This window comes from Manacus vitellinus, unplaced genomic scaffold (assembly GCF_001715985.3).
Source record: "Manacus vitellinus isolate BGI_N305 unplaced genomic scaffold, ASM171598v3 scaffold_33_pilon, whole genome shotgun sequence".
Taxonomy (NCBI): Eukaryota; Metazoa; Chordata; class Aves; order Passeriformes; family Pipridae; genus Manacus; species Manacus vitellinus.
In genome coordinates, this window is record NW_021940478.1 from 6,917,496 (window position 1) to 6,934,916 (window position 17,421).

The 17,421-nt window shown below is 39.5% G+C and overlaps 1 protein-coding gene across 1 annotated transcript in view; it reads left to right on the forward strand.

Annotated features, from left to right (window-relative positions):
• The window catches only part of GMDS (GDP-mannose 4,6-dehydratase), a 350,100-nt gene that overhangs the window by 268,591 nt on the left and 64,088 nt on the right, over positions 1-17,421 (forward strand). The window contains exon 9 of the mRNA XM_018076849.2: positions 7,187-7,283. Within this exon, the coding sequence (XP_017932338.1) occupies positions 7,187-7,283 (97 nt within the window). The remainder of the gene's footprint in view (positions 1-7,186; positions 7,284-17,421) is intronic.

Genomic DNA, 17,421 nt, shown 5'->3' on the forward strand with positions numbered 1-17,421 from the left:
CAAAAAAGTAATTTTCAAAAATTGTATGAGAACTCACATGACACCGATTGACATGGATTTTTAAGAACATAAATTACTTTAGAAATGGGGGCTTGGCTCTTCTGAAATTTTTCTTTCTTGTGAACAAGTTATTAATTCCTTACGTCATTTACAGTGTATAACTGCATATATGGAGACTAAGGTGACATTTAAATGCTAATGATAATTGTTGCTGATCATTTTGGCAATGGTGCAATTCTGAACGTTTTGGATATAGTCCGTCCTGATAAACCAGCCATTCTTTCCCTGTGCTCTCAGGGTGGGAATAATGTCTCAAGAGATCTACTACTCATCTTTCAAATTGCACTAGATGTAAAATATTTCTCAGGATTTGGAAAGTTTTGTTAAGACCCTCCACAATTTTTCTAGGTGTCAGCCTGACCCATGCTTTTGCAGTGCATACACACACAGACACACTCTCCTTGCCCTCGCTGGCTTCTTGGCCAGCCAGCTGGTAACCTCTCACATTCTTTGAAACCCCCAACAGCTTTCCACTCCCACCTCCTCCAGTTTGAATATATCTTCTTCAAGGAATAACCTGGCAGCAAAATCCTCCCTTTTAGCATTGTGGGACCCCAGTGGTGAGTCCCATTGATCTGTTACTTTACAATTTATGAGGCACCTAAGAAGCAGTACACCAGAGTGCAATTGCTAAACAATTTCCTGGGGGGATGGCTGCTTTCTTCCTATCTCCCTTCCTCAGAGTTGTGTTGAGTTGTTTGGGGTTCCTGGGGTTTTTTTGCAGGGTTACTGGTATTATGAAATTTTGCAACCTCAAAAACTTATCTGGGAAATTTACAGCACCTTTTCCACTGCTATAAGTGATGGCAAAGCCTCCCAGTATTGCTGTGCGATCTGCCTTTCAAAATTGATGGAATGATGGAGTAAATGACCAGGATGGATGTCGTGGCAAACAATAGTTGGCAGAGCTCATGCCACATCTGAGAACACTGGGCACATGTGCAGGGACTCCTAACTCTTTGTGCTTTGTTGGGGAAAGTTATGTAAAATCTTAGCTATCACATCATGATATTGCAGTAGAGAACAGGAAGAAAAGCAATCCTGGCTTTTCATCAACCAGCTAAAAATATGAATTTTATTTTTTTAGGTTTTTTGTCTTCCTAACAATTCACATTAACTTGTACAGCTGAAAATCCAGGACAGCCTAAAAAGTCTTTCCAAGAACATAACATAATATTCTGTTCTAGACAGTCATTAGCACATGTCAGGACTATGTCTTCCAGCCAAAATAAGAGAGAGAGAAATTTTACTACATTTTTGTAACTAATGAAATGTACAGCTGCAATAAGACTGATTCTCTCTCTGAAATTGACTGTAAACTGTACACAGAAGTTTATCTAACTTGTCTGGTTGTTTTCTTCTAACATTTCTTTTTCAAGGGAGAAATTTCAAACTATATTTATATAGTCCTCTGAATCATTCAAATTCAGCCCTTTGTACTACCAGGAAAACCTCAAAGCTACAAATATTTTCCCTTGTAAGGATTACATTTTTTTTCTTTTACTTTCCTTTCTACTTATTACTAATTAAGTAGTACTTGGGGGAAACACTTCCCGCCTATAATTTGAACTACAGCAGGGTACACGAAACAGGCAAACGCTTGTCTTGACTAATTTTCTGTCATTAATCTTATTAAATTAGAACAGGATTGCGAAGATAGCCTGAAACCACTACAGCACTCAGAGATCTTTGCAGACTGCTAGAAAGACTGCTGTCTGCAAATGAGGAAAGTAGAAAAAAGCAAAAGAAAAGAAAAAACTGTTCAAGCTGCAGAAAGATTTATTGTTGGTTTTATTAATATAAAAATACATGCACATTTGTTACAGAAATAGTCATTGCTTGCAGGATCAGAATTAATTCAGAAAAAAATGAATATTTTACTCCAGTCATTTGGCTCTACATACAAATTTTATCTTAACTAATGTGCTAGTTGGTCTTATAAACGATGACCTTAAAAAGGGGAAGTTTGCAGATAAGCTATAAGGTCTAATGAGGTGAACTACTAACAAAAGTGGAGCAGTGACCTCTTCAGTGACAGTGAAGGTTGAACTGAAATTTAACTGAGGGCAGAGGGTTTTTCTGGTTTGTTTGTTGGTTTGTTTTTTTTTCTTTTTACCCTGAAGTAGAAGGTTGGGTTACAGAAACACATGAGATTTGAAGGATTGCTGTGAGAACAGCAAGCCAACAATATGTTAATAATGGTGCTGTGGGGACATGGAAGAGGAGCCATCAGAAGTCAACAGCAAAACAGCTGCTATTTCCAGTCTGGTTTGCCCATCAAAAAGTGCTGGCTAGCTAGTGCTATGTGTTGTATTTACCAGCTCAAGAAACTCAGACGCTTTCAGATAAAGAAGAAGGGAACAGGATCTCATGCAGGAACTGGAGGCATTTTGAAGAGAGTTGAGAGGAACCCAACCAGGTTGGTGAAGAGTGCTGGCCTGGGTGAACACACACGAGCATGGGTCCTTGCTTAGGACTGTACCATTTTTGTACTTTCTTATTGATATAGGGTTTTATCTGTAGGCAGACCCAATAATAGTTCTGTTTCACAATTCAAATTACGGCTTGAAGACTGTAAAAATTTAATTATCTGATTTTATACTTCATAAGAGGTGTGACAGTTTCTTCTATACGAAGACTGGGTGAGAATGAAATATGGAGTTTCATGGGAGATTCCGTATTCCCCACCCCCAAAATTAAATTAAAATATTTCTTACAAATGCAGTTCAGGAAATTATCTGATTTCAGGTCAGCTGGACATACATTTAAAGAAAGAATAACGTAAATAGAAGTTTTAAAGCCATTCGAAAGAAAAAAAATTGATTCTGAAGATGTCAAAGCATCTCCTTTATATGCTATTAATATAGTTTTGTTTCAGGTTGACACTAATGTAACTTACTTGAAATTACAACTTTTCTCTTCATAATGCTTTGATTTTCACTGAAGCATTACTATTGTTTCAGCAAACATTTTCTTCTCAACACCAAATTTCACAAACTGGAGTGAAGAGATAGAGCTTCAAAAGCTTTCCAATTAACTGGAAATACGTAAAAAAAAAAAAAAAAGGGAGCCTAGCATGTATTCTTTTTTTAAGTCTCGTAATATGGGGAGTCACAATTTAGATTTTTGAAATTCGAGCTTGACAATGCATGCACTACAACAACTATAGCATTTTTTTAACTGTGTTTGTCTAATGAAAAAAGCATTGAAGAGCTGATTCACCAGAGCTTTTGAAAAAGAAATTTTAGGTACATTCCTTTATGGAATACTTTTTCTTTTGATTTAAGCACAAGGCTGTGGTTACGCAATCCCTATATCCTTGATTGCTTTGATGCGTCAGAGCTGCTGGCGAGGTTGGTGGTTGAGTTGGTGGCAAATGAACATATAAAGAGTCATGCTTAAAGTTTTCCTTCAAAAGATTACTTGCAAAAGATATTAATGGTCTGTTATATGGTGTCAGTTTTGCTGTTTATAAAGTGCCAAGACAGAATGAAGTGCTTTGGCTTAATTTTGCATGCAACAGAAATCAGGCCACAGATCTGAGAAGTCTACACAAATGGTATATCATATTACCTGTGGAGGAAGAGCAAAATTTTCCTAAAATTTTATTTTTATTTAATTTATTTTTCATTTTTAAATGTAAAATTATTTTCTATGGCATATAGAAAATATGCCTTTCATTTTAAAGGTCTACATGATTGTTTTATTTTCCATAAAGAGGCTGAGCAGCTGTAGACATTAATGGTTTAAAATGTTTTTTTAAATACCATCAGTTCTGTTTCTATGTAAAGATCAAACAAGGACATGAAATGCATATACTTGTTCAGTTTATCTGTGCTTCTGTGAAAGACTTAATTTTTAGTTGATTTCATGACCACCACAGAAATATATGTACTTTGCTTTGTTTCTCAATTACATCCGTTCAGACCATTTGGTCCATTGCAGTGCTATTCCCACCACTCCTCAATTATCCTGGCTCCCCTGTCTCCTTCCCTGCCCAGCTCACACTCCACCAGGTGGGTACCCCTGCTTTTCATCCTTACAAAATCCTCTTTACCTGTGGATGTTTTTATAGCTTGAAGCTTGTTCTCTTACTGAATAGTTATAGGAAATGAAAAATAATTGGAATCTCCAAAGTTGTAAAACACAAGGAGCATTGGTCACTGCTGATAATAAGTATTATGATAGTAGTGATCTCCAGGTATGGAATTAGCCTTAAAGTAAATGCAATCCATCCCTCTGTAAATCCAGAATTTAAAAGCTCTTGAGGTGAAGAACTTTTCAAGCAAGTAAACTCGCACATGCATTTGAAATGTAACTAACTTAGTTTTATGGGAATTTCTGAGGTCCTCGATAGCAGTGATATCCACCATAGTCAACAAGTGACTATCATTCTAAGCAATCCCAAAGAACCCATCTCCAACAGTGAGGCACTCGACATGGAAGTGTAGATGCAAAGGGCATCAAACCTGCTTTGTTGGTAGCAAGTGCAGAACATTCTGGCCTATGGCTGATGCCACCAGTTGTGACAGCAAACCCATCCTTTGCTTCAGTGAGAGGGTTAAGCTACACAGTGTGGGGCAGGCAATGGCCTTGCTGTAGAGGCTTGTTGTCTGCAGGACCAGCATTTTGTGAAAAGCCTCCAGTAGGCCAGCAGGTGCCTGCCTGGTAGCTCTGGGCTTTGACATCAGCTGGGGTTTGGGGGGATCCACTCCTCATCATCTATAAATTTAGCCCAGTCCTGATTAGCCAAACTTACTTCAGTGTTTCCCCCAGGTTACACAAGACTGTTTTCTTGCCTGTGTGGGCGTTGGCCCTAAGGAGCAGAAATTGGGTAGTCTGTGGCTGGAACTATCTAAAGCCACAGCAACACAGGGGTTCCCCATGCCTCTTCCACCACGCTTGTGCTTCGAGATAATTTGGCATGACATCTTCCAGTTAAAAATTCTGACGGCAATTTGACTATAAATTAAGGAGGGGTTTGGTGGTTGTTTTTTTTTTTTTTTCTCTTTCCTTGTGATTAGAGAGGGGAGGGGGAGTTGGTTGATGAAATGGATGTCTTGGCGCTGGTGTCAGCCTGGCCCTTGCACAGTCCCTTTTATCAGCAGTATGGTGTCCCCAGCTGTGAGCATAGAGGTGCCAAGAGCAATTAGAAGTGCAGCTATCAAATGTTACTTTGTTCACAATGTACTTTTCTTTTTTTTTTTTTTTTTTTTTTAACTTGTGAACTTTTCACATTACTGGGCTGAACAGAACGGGTGGAGATTTCTTCTTAAGCTATTTGTATTGTTATATAACTTTGATAGCAACATTAAGTGAGTCTTTACTGGCTCGACTGAGCCTTCTGGAGCCTGTTGGGTGTTAAATGGGGTTCTCTGCTCAGTGACCTCCAACAACTGACGTCTCCTGATCTAAGCGCTTCCTGTTGTTTTACTGGTGAGGGTTAGTTTTCTATTAAGCTCATTTGAGTCCTGCACATCTTTACCCTCTGCCCCTTAAAGGGAGGGGCTAATGTTAGTTTTGGCTTCTGAATGAAAACTTTGCAGTTCAGGCTTAAAACAGAGCAACTGCAAAAAAGAAAGAAGGAAAATTTAAATTATAAATCATCTTTAGCATCATGGCATGACCATTAACAGCTGACTTCATTGTCACTATTATCTGTTGGAAATTATTTCAATGCTAAGTGTTCCCAGTATCAAGCATCCCACAGGCTTTGCTAGTCATTCAGAAGTCATGAGTTGTGTTATAAAAATTGTGGGATTCAAAAACTAGTAATAATGCATATTTGGTATTTCTTTCTCCCTTTCAGTGTCTTAACTTTCATGAGCACACAGAGGTCACATCTTCAGACTTTTCTCCTTAGCCCTCAGGGCCAGAAACTCAAAAATGAAGGCTGAGATTATCAAAGAATTAAATTCTTCTAGAAGCTTCAGGAGAGGGGGTGGGGGGTTCGGGTGGGAGGGTGGAGCAGGGGAGCAAGGAGAAATCAAATCTTTGACAAAATCCCAAGAGCTGACAGAACAATTAGCAAGTGGGAGGCAAAGGTTGCTTTTCTTTCCTTGCTGGTGACTGAGGCGAACTAGTCTAAATCACAGTGCTGATTTAAATTATATGGATTTTACTTAAACATAAAAAAAAGGTAGTTGACTTCATCATCATATTTTTATGCCAGGCTGGTGCAGAGCCCTATGGTATATACTTAGTGGGAAAAAGCAAAGAGAGGATAGATTTTCAATCATAACTCTGGATTTTGTATATTCAATGGATTAAGTTTGATGCACCGATGTATGTTCCTACACAAGTCATCTGAAGCATTTATTTTGAGTGGGAGTATTGTCCTCAGGCATCGAGGCTGCAGGCTGACCTCCCAAAAGGCAGAGCTAGTCACCCACCAAACTGTTCCTCTTCTGTTGCTCCTGAAATTTTAGACCAGGATGGTCTCAAAGAGAAGAGTTCACAGCGCAACCAGATCACATAAATTGCAGCAAATTGCAGGCTGTTCAACACATATGAAACTAATTTGGATAAAGTAGCTGTCTTTCAGCTCACAGATAGTAAGTAGCGTTTACAATACATGTATGTGGAGTGCCATGTTGAGGTAGGACTAAAACCTAGTAACTGTTTTTGTTTTGTTTTTTTTTTTTCCTAGTTAAGCACAAATTAAATTATGCAGCTTAATGCTATTCAAACAGAGCTTCACGTCTATAAAATTAACAGATTAAAGAGTTCCTGAAAGTATTGGCCGAAATACAAGAATTAAAAATATTTTAAGAAAACAACTTTGAACCAATCCACAAATGAAAAACCTCACTGTCATATTTATTCGCAGATACATGAGACATTATGAAATAAGGATATTTTATTTTCCCTTAGCATTATGTGTTTAATTTGGAAGTCTTGTATTTTAGACCTTCCACTGAATCAAAAACCAAAACAAAGAGACTTCAAAAGCCACTGTTGCTCCATTCAAGTCTAAACTCTGCCTTTGTTCCTATAGCTAATGAGTTTATACTGTCCTGCAGGGAGAATCGACACCAGCCTCAAGTAAATGAAAGAAGGCCAAATGTTGGTAAGATCAGAGCACTAAAGTAATTATGGGTTGATTAAATGTTTATCTTCTTTACAGGTGGGAAGGGAAGAATGAAAATGAAGTGGGACGATGCAAAGAGACTGGCAAGATTCATGTGACAATCAATCACAAGTACTACAGGCCAACTGAAGTGGTAAGAAAATGCCCTCTCTTAGCTTTGCAAATGAATAATCCAATCACTCAGCCAATAAATTGCTGCATTTGGCCAGCAGTCTGTGAAAACAGCTTAATTGCACTCCCGCTGCCAGCTTTTAGAGCTCTAAATTAGCCTGCTTATTGGCCCCCTCACAGCCAGCTACCTGGGAAGAAACAAGTGAGGAGGCGGGAGGAGCGGGTGGCCCTGTCACAGAGAATCTTGGTCAGCCTCTCTGACTGGGAGAGGTGGCGCTGTAGGGGGTAAAACATCGTATGGGAAACAAAACAAAGCGTAAAACATCTCGTTGTTCCTTCCGATTGTGAATGGGAATACGGTCACCTCTCCTCCAGCTATGAGAGCAGAAAGCAGAGGAAGGTGGGCACTGATGAGCTTCATTATAAAGTACCTCCTTCTGTGTTTCATGACAGTGTTTCAACTTCACCCAGTGAGTATCCCCTGTCCAGCTTAGATCTTTGTAGCTATGGGTACTGCAAAATTCCCGTTTTAGAAGTGCACGCGTGCTTTGTTTTCTTGGGTGCTTTGCAGGATCCCACTCAGCAAATGATTGTTTGCAGAACACATCTTTACTCCCAGGAACGCGCCAGTGAAGTCTACCAGGGGTACTAAACCAACACATGCTGCCAGCAGGATCAAGTCACTAATCCCTGTGCTCCCATCACCTAATAAGCATTCTAGGAGAGGGAAAAAAACAACAATATTTCCAGGTCTGGCAGGATGGTGGCAATGTGCAGAGACAGTACAGGACGAAGCCTGGTTTCTGGACACAGGGAACAGTAGCACCAATTGTGCAATGTAGTAGTGGATGTACACAGGAGAGGATGTTCTCCTCTCCTTGGGGGAGTGATACCAGCCCCACTGGCTGCTGACACAGCACCAGCTGTCAGGCGATGAAGAGCTGTCTGATTCAAACAAGGGGGTGACAAGAGCACCTTTGTGTTGCAGGGTGGGAGTGGGGAGCCTGCATGTGTGGAAGTGGACATAGGTTCTAAAATTGAAATTCAGAGGAGAACAGAGACTTTCATGTTATGTTAAAAAGGGCTGGGCCGGTGTATTGCAATCAAATGCTAGGAAGTCATTAAGAGCTGTCGGTCATTCTGTGCTGTGGTAAGGTGTCAGGATGATAAGGAGGACAGAGACAAAAGGACTTGCCAAACAGGAAAAGGACACTTGACCCAACAAGTCTCTGCTTTGTGAGACCCACTTTCCTGCTTTGTCATACCTCTTACTAACAAGTACATATTCGCTCTTCAAAATTCACAGTTAATATGTAGCTGTTTGGAAGCCATCACTGTAGGCTGTAGTTCCACCTTATTCACATGCTCAGATGCTTTCTGCTGAAATAGTGGCGCTCATGGTCTTCTTTTTCTCTGTCCTTATTGGTCTGCTTTTGGGAATACAGTTTCTCAATTTTAAATTCAGTTCACTATACATTTGTCCATTTTGGAATAGTGCATAAGAACACATCTGTCAGGAATACTCATGTAATTTCTAGTGGATCCATATATGCGTATAAGGATGTATTCATATACAGAGTGGATTCTGACCTGGAAATAGCACTGTGTATAAACATGGTGGATGTCTGATGTTTATCTGAAATTACCTGATCTGTCATAGGCCACCTTCCCTTGAATGAGGGCTCTTAATACAGTCCCTACTTGGTTCCTATGGAACCCAAAAAGGCTGTGAAACTGCTCAAGCATGATCAAAGTAGAAGCACAAAATGGGTTTTGAACTACCTTTGTCTTAAGGAACAGATGAACTGTGAGCAAACTCCTCTATGAATAGATGTGGCATCCTTTTCCTGAAATCAGTTTCCTTTTTAGAGCATCTCAGGATGGATACGCAGAATCACTTTCTTTTTTTGAAATTCTGATTTTATTTTCATTCTTTGTCAGAGGCAGGCAAACTACTTTTTGTTTCATTCAGAGAATCACATCTGTGCAATTCAAAATACTAGACCAAATTCCAATCAATTGCACAAAAGCAAGGAAAAGCAACAAAATTACTAAAACAGACTGACAGCACATGTCCCCTCCTGCCACCCATACCAATACTGCTGAAGGCAAGAAAGACTCAGGTTGACGTTTTGGAAGAAGGCATAGCCAGATCAGTTAACAGGAATTCTGCTGTTGAATCCCAACAGACGCAGAAAAGCTGATGCTCAGATTCTCATGTCTTACTTGGAAACATTTCTGTCTGTCTATCTCTCTAAAATTTAACATGGTCTTCTGGAAAGTGAAAATAAACATAATTTAATCTTGTGTACAGTCAGTTCTGACAGTGCCAATACATTCATTTGAAAACACATTTGTTTTCTTCAGTTAGTGATCCTTGGGGTCAAGGCCTCCCATTGAAAAGCTTAGCTGTACTGAAGAAGAAACCTTGAAATGTGAGACTGTCTTCTGGTCAAACTAAGTAGACCCTTTGAATGCCTTGGCTCTAAATCTCTTCACTCTGCTTTTGACTGCTTTGGGGCCCCTTGATATTTACTGGCCTTGGGAATTGTTCCTGCTAATGCTTCCAATGCCTGTCTCTCTCCTTCCTTCCTTGTGCCTTGCCAACTACAAACCTATCAGTATCGTTTCTTTCGGCTTGTATCGAATTCCTATCAGTATCCTTTCTGACCCTTTTTAAATTGTTTTTGGAAACTCTAACCTGCAGTAAGGATTGGAGAAAAGTTATTACTTTTGCCTTTCTTAAAATCAACAGTTTTCACAGGAGCTTCATGGCAAGTTTGCTTTTATACTGAACTTTATACTACACTACGAAAGATGCTTTTATGCATTTTGCAAGCTTTTTAAGCATGTGGCTAGTGAATTCATACTTTACACTAATTTTCTGCCCTAAGCATGTAAAAATCAGTTCCCACTAGAGTTTATTCACCTGTGAAATGTAGGTACTTCAGAAGTTATCTCACTAGTCTTTTCTACTTATGTTACAGTCAGAATGTTCATATTGTAGGTAGGCAACTTAATCTATACTTGAATTTAAATAATCTATTGAGTATTTACAAAAACATATTAAAATTAATTTTAAATTTATTTTAAAAATTAAAACTGAAATTCAATGAACTGCCTCAGTAAGTTGGAAACAATCATCCCTGCAGCACACGACGTCGTAGGCATCAGGTCTCTCAGCCCCTGAAGTTGGGTAATTTTTACAGAATTATGGTCTGTCTTTAATTTTCTTATCTCTCAGCAGGACAATTACTATTAATTTGTATGCATAAATTTCCCTCTAAGAATTGCACAATTGCTTCTAATTAAATTTTGCCGAATAAGCTGTGTGAGTAAAAGTGCTTCTATTATTTTTGCATGGCAGATATTAATCTTACAGTTCTACAGAAGCTTGCTTCATTTCATTGCCCTTTCCTGCAACAATGAAGATTAACCCCAGGTCTCACTGGTGTGTCCTGTCATCACAGAACTTAGATGTATATATCTCTCAGTTAGGAGTTTGTGTTACTTTTTTGAATGGGAAAAGAAAAGAAACCTTTCAACCATATGTAAATGTTTTTTCTCTGAATCTAATGCTCTACATGTGTTACAGGGAATTCTTCCCCTTTCCTCCCACCTGCATCTGCTGTTTTCCTACAGATTGCCTAGTGTAGGAACTGCAGGTTGTATCTGTGCATCACATTTGTTATAGGCTAACATGGCTGTAACTCTGAGGATGCACATGCACATGCAAATTTCCTTTCTTTAAGCAAACCTTGGAAACTCTGTCACAATGTGATGCTAATATTTAAATAATCATCTGGTCTCGTATTATTCTTCAAAGAAAAAAGGTCATGCTAACTTGCTAACTTCTTCCTTTTGTTATACACCTCAACATTTTTCTCCCAGTTCTTTCTAGCACTGATATAAATTAAATATATATGCATATATATATATATATATATATGTGATTTCTCAAGTTTTCTGTGTGTTGCTTTTACTAAACTTTGCATCTTTGCTTAACTATGTTTGGCCTCAGTTACCCTTTTCCCTCCTTGGAATTAAGCAGGATGGCTTTAAATTTCAGTCTCTTCAGATGTTTTTTTAAAAATTCAGCTCTGTATTTCCCATGTTTCATAGGATTCCAGTAAAAAATTCCTTGGGGCATATCACATTCACCCAAAGTCAGCTTTTTTACAGTCAAAAACATTTTTGAACTGCTCTAAGTGTTCCTGCCCTAAAGAACATTTAGAATCTAATGAAACCATAATCACAAACCCCTAAATGCCCCACACTTCCACTTTAGTTTTCATACAAGCTTCATTTCCTACTCTTAAGTTCAGAGCCGCCTGTGACTGTAAACTGTTCAGATATCTGTGTGAGGAAACACATGCTTCCCTTCCTCAAGGACCGTTTTTGCTCATCAGTGTCAATATGTGGCCTGTACTAATACTCATGAAAATTAAATGGGAGCATTTAAGGAAGAATAATCTCAGATGATTTTCCTGTCTATTTTCCTCATTAGCAGCCAGGTAAAGAAGTTGTGAGTTGTCATAATACTGAGAGTATTCTCTCTTTTTTTCCGCTTGTTCTGAAAATATATGTCAGCTTCTGAAAACTATTGCTTCTCTTGTCCTTAGTTCTCCTCCAAGGTGACTTTGCTGCTGTGTCAGCCAAAATGTTTGTATTGTTCCTTTCTTCAAACTCAACATTATCTCTGCATTGCTTTGTCACCCTCTTCCTTTTATTTGTCCCTCCTGCTAATAAAACCTGCAGTAGATTTTGTTTGTTTGTTTGTTTGTTTGTTTTAGTGAAGGCCTTACATATCAGGCATTTCAGAGGTATCTTTGAAAATATACTTATCAAATTCAGCCAACTAAAATAATGATCAGTAGTAACTTGTCTCTGTACAACATCTAAGCAGCACTTAACATATTTTAAATGTTTCTCAACAAGCACATGAAAAAGGTTTTTTAAAAAATAGCATCACTGTCTTTCTGCTTCTGAAACATGTCTGGCAGAGCAAACAGACTACACAGCTTGAGTGATATCATACTCGAGTGGCAGCAAAGTCAGGGGAAGAGCCTGACGGCATTGTGTTCTGCTGCCATTCCTAGTGGATGCAACCCTTCCTCCACAGATAGCTTTCTAGTTAATCTCACCCTGATTTTGTTCATCTTAGTTCTTCCTTAGGAGATGGGAAGACCATTATTGCTATCATGTTTTCCTTTCAATATGTCACCAAACTGGAGAAGCTTCAGCAGGCTCATGTACAGTCTTGCTCACTGTCTTTAATCCTCTTAACAGACTCTTAGCAGGAGCCCTAGTTTACCTCCTTTCTTGAGGGAGCAGATACCTAATATGTGCCCCTCCAGCCCTCCCACACACAATTCTGACTTTTTGCTTCACAACTAGCTCATTACATCAGTATTAGACAGCCACATCCAGTAAAGGAATCCCTCTGGACACCACTGCTCCTATGCTGTGCTTTACTCATTGCTTCTCTTTGCGTCATCCTGCTCCTCCTCTGCTGTGCCTCCAACAAAACATTTCTCTGGCAACTTCTACAGCTGGCTCTGTTCCCCTTCTTCCTTCACCACCTCTTTCTCTGCTGTCATTCCTGAGGTTTTGAAACCAGCCATGTGTCATCTGTGACCTTCACATCTTCATTGATCTTCCTGAGAACATCAGCCTGTCTCTCTGAGTCTGCTTTCCGATCCTCTAATGCCACAACCATCTGACAAAACTAGCCAGAGTTTGCAATTTCTCCTTACATCCTGGAGTCTAAGTTGGAGTGCTTTTGCACCTTGGTTGTTGGACCATATGTTCATTTACAAGACGAGTAGTTTTTCTTTGGAAATGTTCAGACTAACTGGAGAAAGCTCTGACTAACTTTGGGCAATACAACTTTCCAATCTGGGTGGATAAAGAGATTGCAATCCCATTGAAAAGCTGTGTAAAGATAAAGCTGTCATCTAGGCAGAGGAGTTGGTGGTTTTAATTCGTTGCTCATTTTTCTGAATGCTGTTGACACATAGCAATTAGTGGCAATCTTAGATGTGACAGATCCAGGCTCAACTCCTGAAAACAGATTTTTAAATTAAACTTAGGTGACTGGAGGATTAAGGCTGAGGGAGAGATGAATGAGGATAGAAGGCTGTTTACCTCCTTAATTAGAAACTGCCTGATTCAGCACCGCATCCAAGCAAGTGCTTCACTTCAAGGGCATGAATAGTTAATAGGGACAGTTTCCACACTACTAGCTGAGAGTGTGCTTGTGTGCATTGTTGCATCTTAATATGAAGCAAAGCAATATATCTGTGATGGGAACTGAGACGGCCAGCCTGAACATTGTGGGAACTCAGGAGGTGCCAGCTCATTATTCTTGTTTGCCTGCCCCATTGTACTTGAGCACAGTGCTCAGGAGCGGAGATGCTGAAATAGCTCAGGAGAATTTCTTTAGGTTCTCTTCTTGCTTTGCAGGCAAGAAGGAATTAGATCAAGTTCATGCAGTTTGTAGTTTTAATCAACTGCTCCTGCAGTGATGTTTCCTGCCCATAATTCTTCTCTGCCTTCCTGGCAGTGGGGGGTCTTACTGCCACCTCTTCACTTATTTATGTTTATTCATGCACAGAAAGTCTCTCTTTATCTCACCTCCTATCCCCTTGCCTCCCCCTGCTCTTGGCCTGCCATTTGGCCTCCTCCTCCCCCTTGTTATCTCTCTCTGTTGTCTCACCCTCATTTGGACCATCCCTTGTTCTCTTATCGCTGCCTGTCCTATGCCTGTCCCATGCCTATCCCATACAAACACTCCAGCAGATGTGGTGGGAAATGCAAAGTCTCTGAAGGGAAGTCATGGGGGTGGGAGAGAGCCTGGAGCAGGCAAAAGCCAGAGCAGAAATCTGGGCTTAGGCAGCACCAAAGACACATTTGTCACAACTGCTGTGTTCCCTCCTGCCAGCAGTCTCCACCACCTACAGACTATTCCCCATTTCCTACATGAGTTCAGACATTCAAAAGAGCCAAACTGTGGTTCAGGCCATGTTTTGGAGTGCCCAGTGAGAGTGGCAGAGTGGCTCAGCACAAATCTGTTTCAGGGCTTTCTGAAGACCTTGGCATCAGAGGTGGTTGAGGTCACTTACACACCTGATTGCCGGTTCACATTCAAAAGTGGGAGCATGTCTGAAGATCTGTCTCCCTTTTAGAAGCTGTTTATTTTATTTTACAATAGGGTTTTAAAAGTCAAACAGTGTGTTAACAATACTGTTCTCATTTTGATTGTGTTTCCCACCTCGTTGTAACCTTTTCTTTTGCATGTGTTCTGCCAACTCAACCCTTGCAATGGTTTTAGAATGGCAGCAGAAAACTGTAAATGACATGATTTATATGAAAATAAAAATGGCTTTTGAATACAGAGGATATGAGACAGAGGTGAGGTTTCCTTCAACAAATCTGGAATTAAGGGCTAGACTCATGTCTAATTTCTTCAGCCTTAACCAGAGCTTGCTTGCCTTCATCTGGCTCTATTTTATTTTATGGGTGAGTGGGTGCACAAAGGAAGATGACAGCCCCAGAGTGTTCATTTGTTTTATCTTGAGATCATTTTAGTGTTGGTAAAAGCAGCTTCTGCTGGGTTTGGGTCGGCAGATGCCTTGACATTGGCCTTTTCAGCATGGAGTCTTCCAGTCAGTGGTTTGCTGGGGTAATAACTCTCTCAAGCCTGGGTATGCCATGGCACCTAATATTTTTCCTCCTTGAAAGATGGTACTTCAAACCACTGATTCTCAAAATCCTATGCCACCTTCCGCAAAACATTTGTCATTGTTACTTTGGTGCTGCTGAAGGTGTTATGAGAGTGAGCGCAGCTGTCACTTGGAGGGACACTCCAGGGCAGTGTGAAAGGGCTATATGGACCAGGTAAGGAGAAATCCATAAAGGTGTAGCCAGTTCTGAGGAAGGAGGACGGTTTGGGGGTTTGTTTCCAAAAGCTTTCATTTCATGATTTTTCAGGTGTTTCACAGTCCAAAAATGACAGTAGACTTCTTTCAATTTCTTATTCCCCAAGAAAATATAGGATGTTTTAACTTCACATACGGGAAAAAAGTCAAAAAATATTCTGCTCAAAGAAAAAAAAAAAGAGAAAAAAATTGACTCTTCAGTGTTTCTAAGGCAAGCCTGATTTGGGGAGCAGGTACTTTTTGATTAGGCTATTTCTTAGATTGATCCTAGAGATCTTCTGTCTCCCCAAAAAAGTCCATAAGAAGCTTTTGCTCAGACTCTTATCTCTGTCCTTCACCATTTGCAATTTCTCTCAAAAGGACAAATGGTGGAAAGGAAGTAGAGGTTTGGAGGTGGTTGCTTAAAAAAAAAAAAACAACCTTCACTTTTCCGCTCTCTCATCTTTACTCTCATCTTTAGAGTCATCATTTGTAAATTAATAATTTCATAATGGAGGCATGAAAAGGTGGGACCTTTGTTATTATTGCTACCCTGTGATGATGATGATGATGATGATGATGATAATGTTGAGGAGTGCTTGACCACCTTCCAGATCTTCTTGTCTCATCTTTGTATTCCACTAAAAACCTGTAGCAATGATTCTGACCTTAACAGAACTTACAAAAAAGTTTTACATTGTTAATTATTTTTTTGTATCCTTAATATTTCCCATGTGTCCAAGGAGAGCTTGTATGGTTGAATTGCAGGGGAAATTGAGCCTTGCAGATATAAACAACTTTAAAAGGTGGTGGTGCGGGGGGTTGTTGCTGAATAAAACCCTAGAAAAATTATCTCTGTGGCATAAACATCTACAGTACTTGTCATGAACCAGGAAATGGATCTTCATGCCCATCTTGGATGCTACCCAAATTGTCTGATGTCCCAGCTGGATGGGTGAAAGAGGAGACAGTAATTATCTGCAGGGCAAGAGAGACTTAAACATTAAGAGCTTTATGCCTAGGATCAGCTGGAATTTTTGCTCATTCCTCACATATAGTCTCTGAGCTCACCAAAGCAGACAATATGAAAAATATTAACAGGATTCAAGAAGACATTAGTAATAGATTAAGAGTGCATGCCTCCCTTGTGAGACTTTTTTTCCTTGATTTTTTTTCTTTCAGTCAGAAAAGTCTAAAGGTGAGTAGGTGAAGTCAATTTTAATAATTCACAGACAATAATACATATATTTCTTACTTGACAGAGCTAGTGTTTAAACTATTAGCATTGTCTGGCATAACATGAAACAGGATCAGTCACTCATCCCTTTGAAACCTCTAACCTGGTCTCATTTAAATTTCTTCCTTTCAGCTTTGCCAGTTTTAATAGTCTTGGTGGAGCTCTCAGCTGCCTTGTGACTGCAGACTTTATCTACCAGGTTATGGTTAGGAATAGAGTAAGACAGCACCATTCCTTGTCAGCTCTTCTGTATGCAATGACACAGAAACCTCAGTGCTACAGATAGCCATTGAAATTCAAAACAGACCACTTGACTGCTGAACAGAAATGAGTTTTTAAATCAGATTTTCTTTTTGGAACTCTGTTCTGTAATTTTTGAAAGCACTCTTACTTTTTTTTCCATCCTCCAAATTGCTGAGCTGGTATTACTTTGCAGTCATCCTTTCTATTGAATAGCTGTAAGGGGAAAAGCGGATTAACAGTAATGAAAACAAAAAAATATGGTTTAAAGTAGGACACCTGCCTTTTTTTTTACAGTGATCTGTGACAAGTTCATGTTTGTTATTCACTATGTCTGTTACCAAGTTAGTGCTTTGCAGACCTTAGCTTTAAAAATTTCCAGATTGGGTGACTAGGAGATGAATTGCTTTTGTTTTTATTTTTAATTCTGCTTGACCCATAAAATATTACTCTTCCACCTTCTGATTTTGAAAGCAAAAACATATATTGCAGCTTCTTTACAATAATACAGGCTTCTGACTAAAGCAAGTGGCTCCCACTGTAGTTTTTCCTTAGATAAGAGTTGTAAATTTCCAAACTTCTAATCTTTGGCGGCGTTTCCTCTTGATCCAAGTTTCTGTTTCCATCTGTTGGTGGAGATTAAAAAGTGGGTTGTGAAGGTGACATTGGAAACAGAGGAAATGTGAGGTTTTAGGAAAAGCTCAGGTAGGGCCAAGTTTGTTCTGTGCACTGTTTTCGTATCTATGAAACAAAGCCTGCTGGGG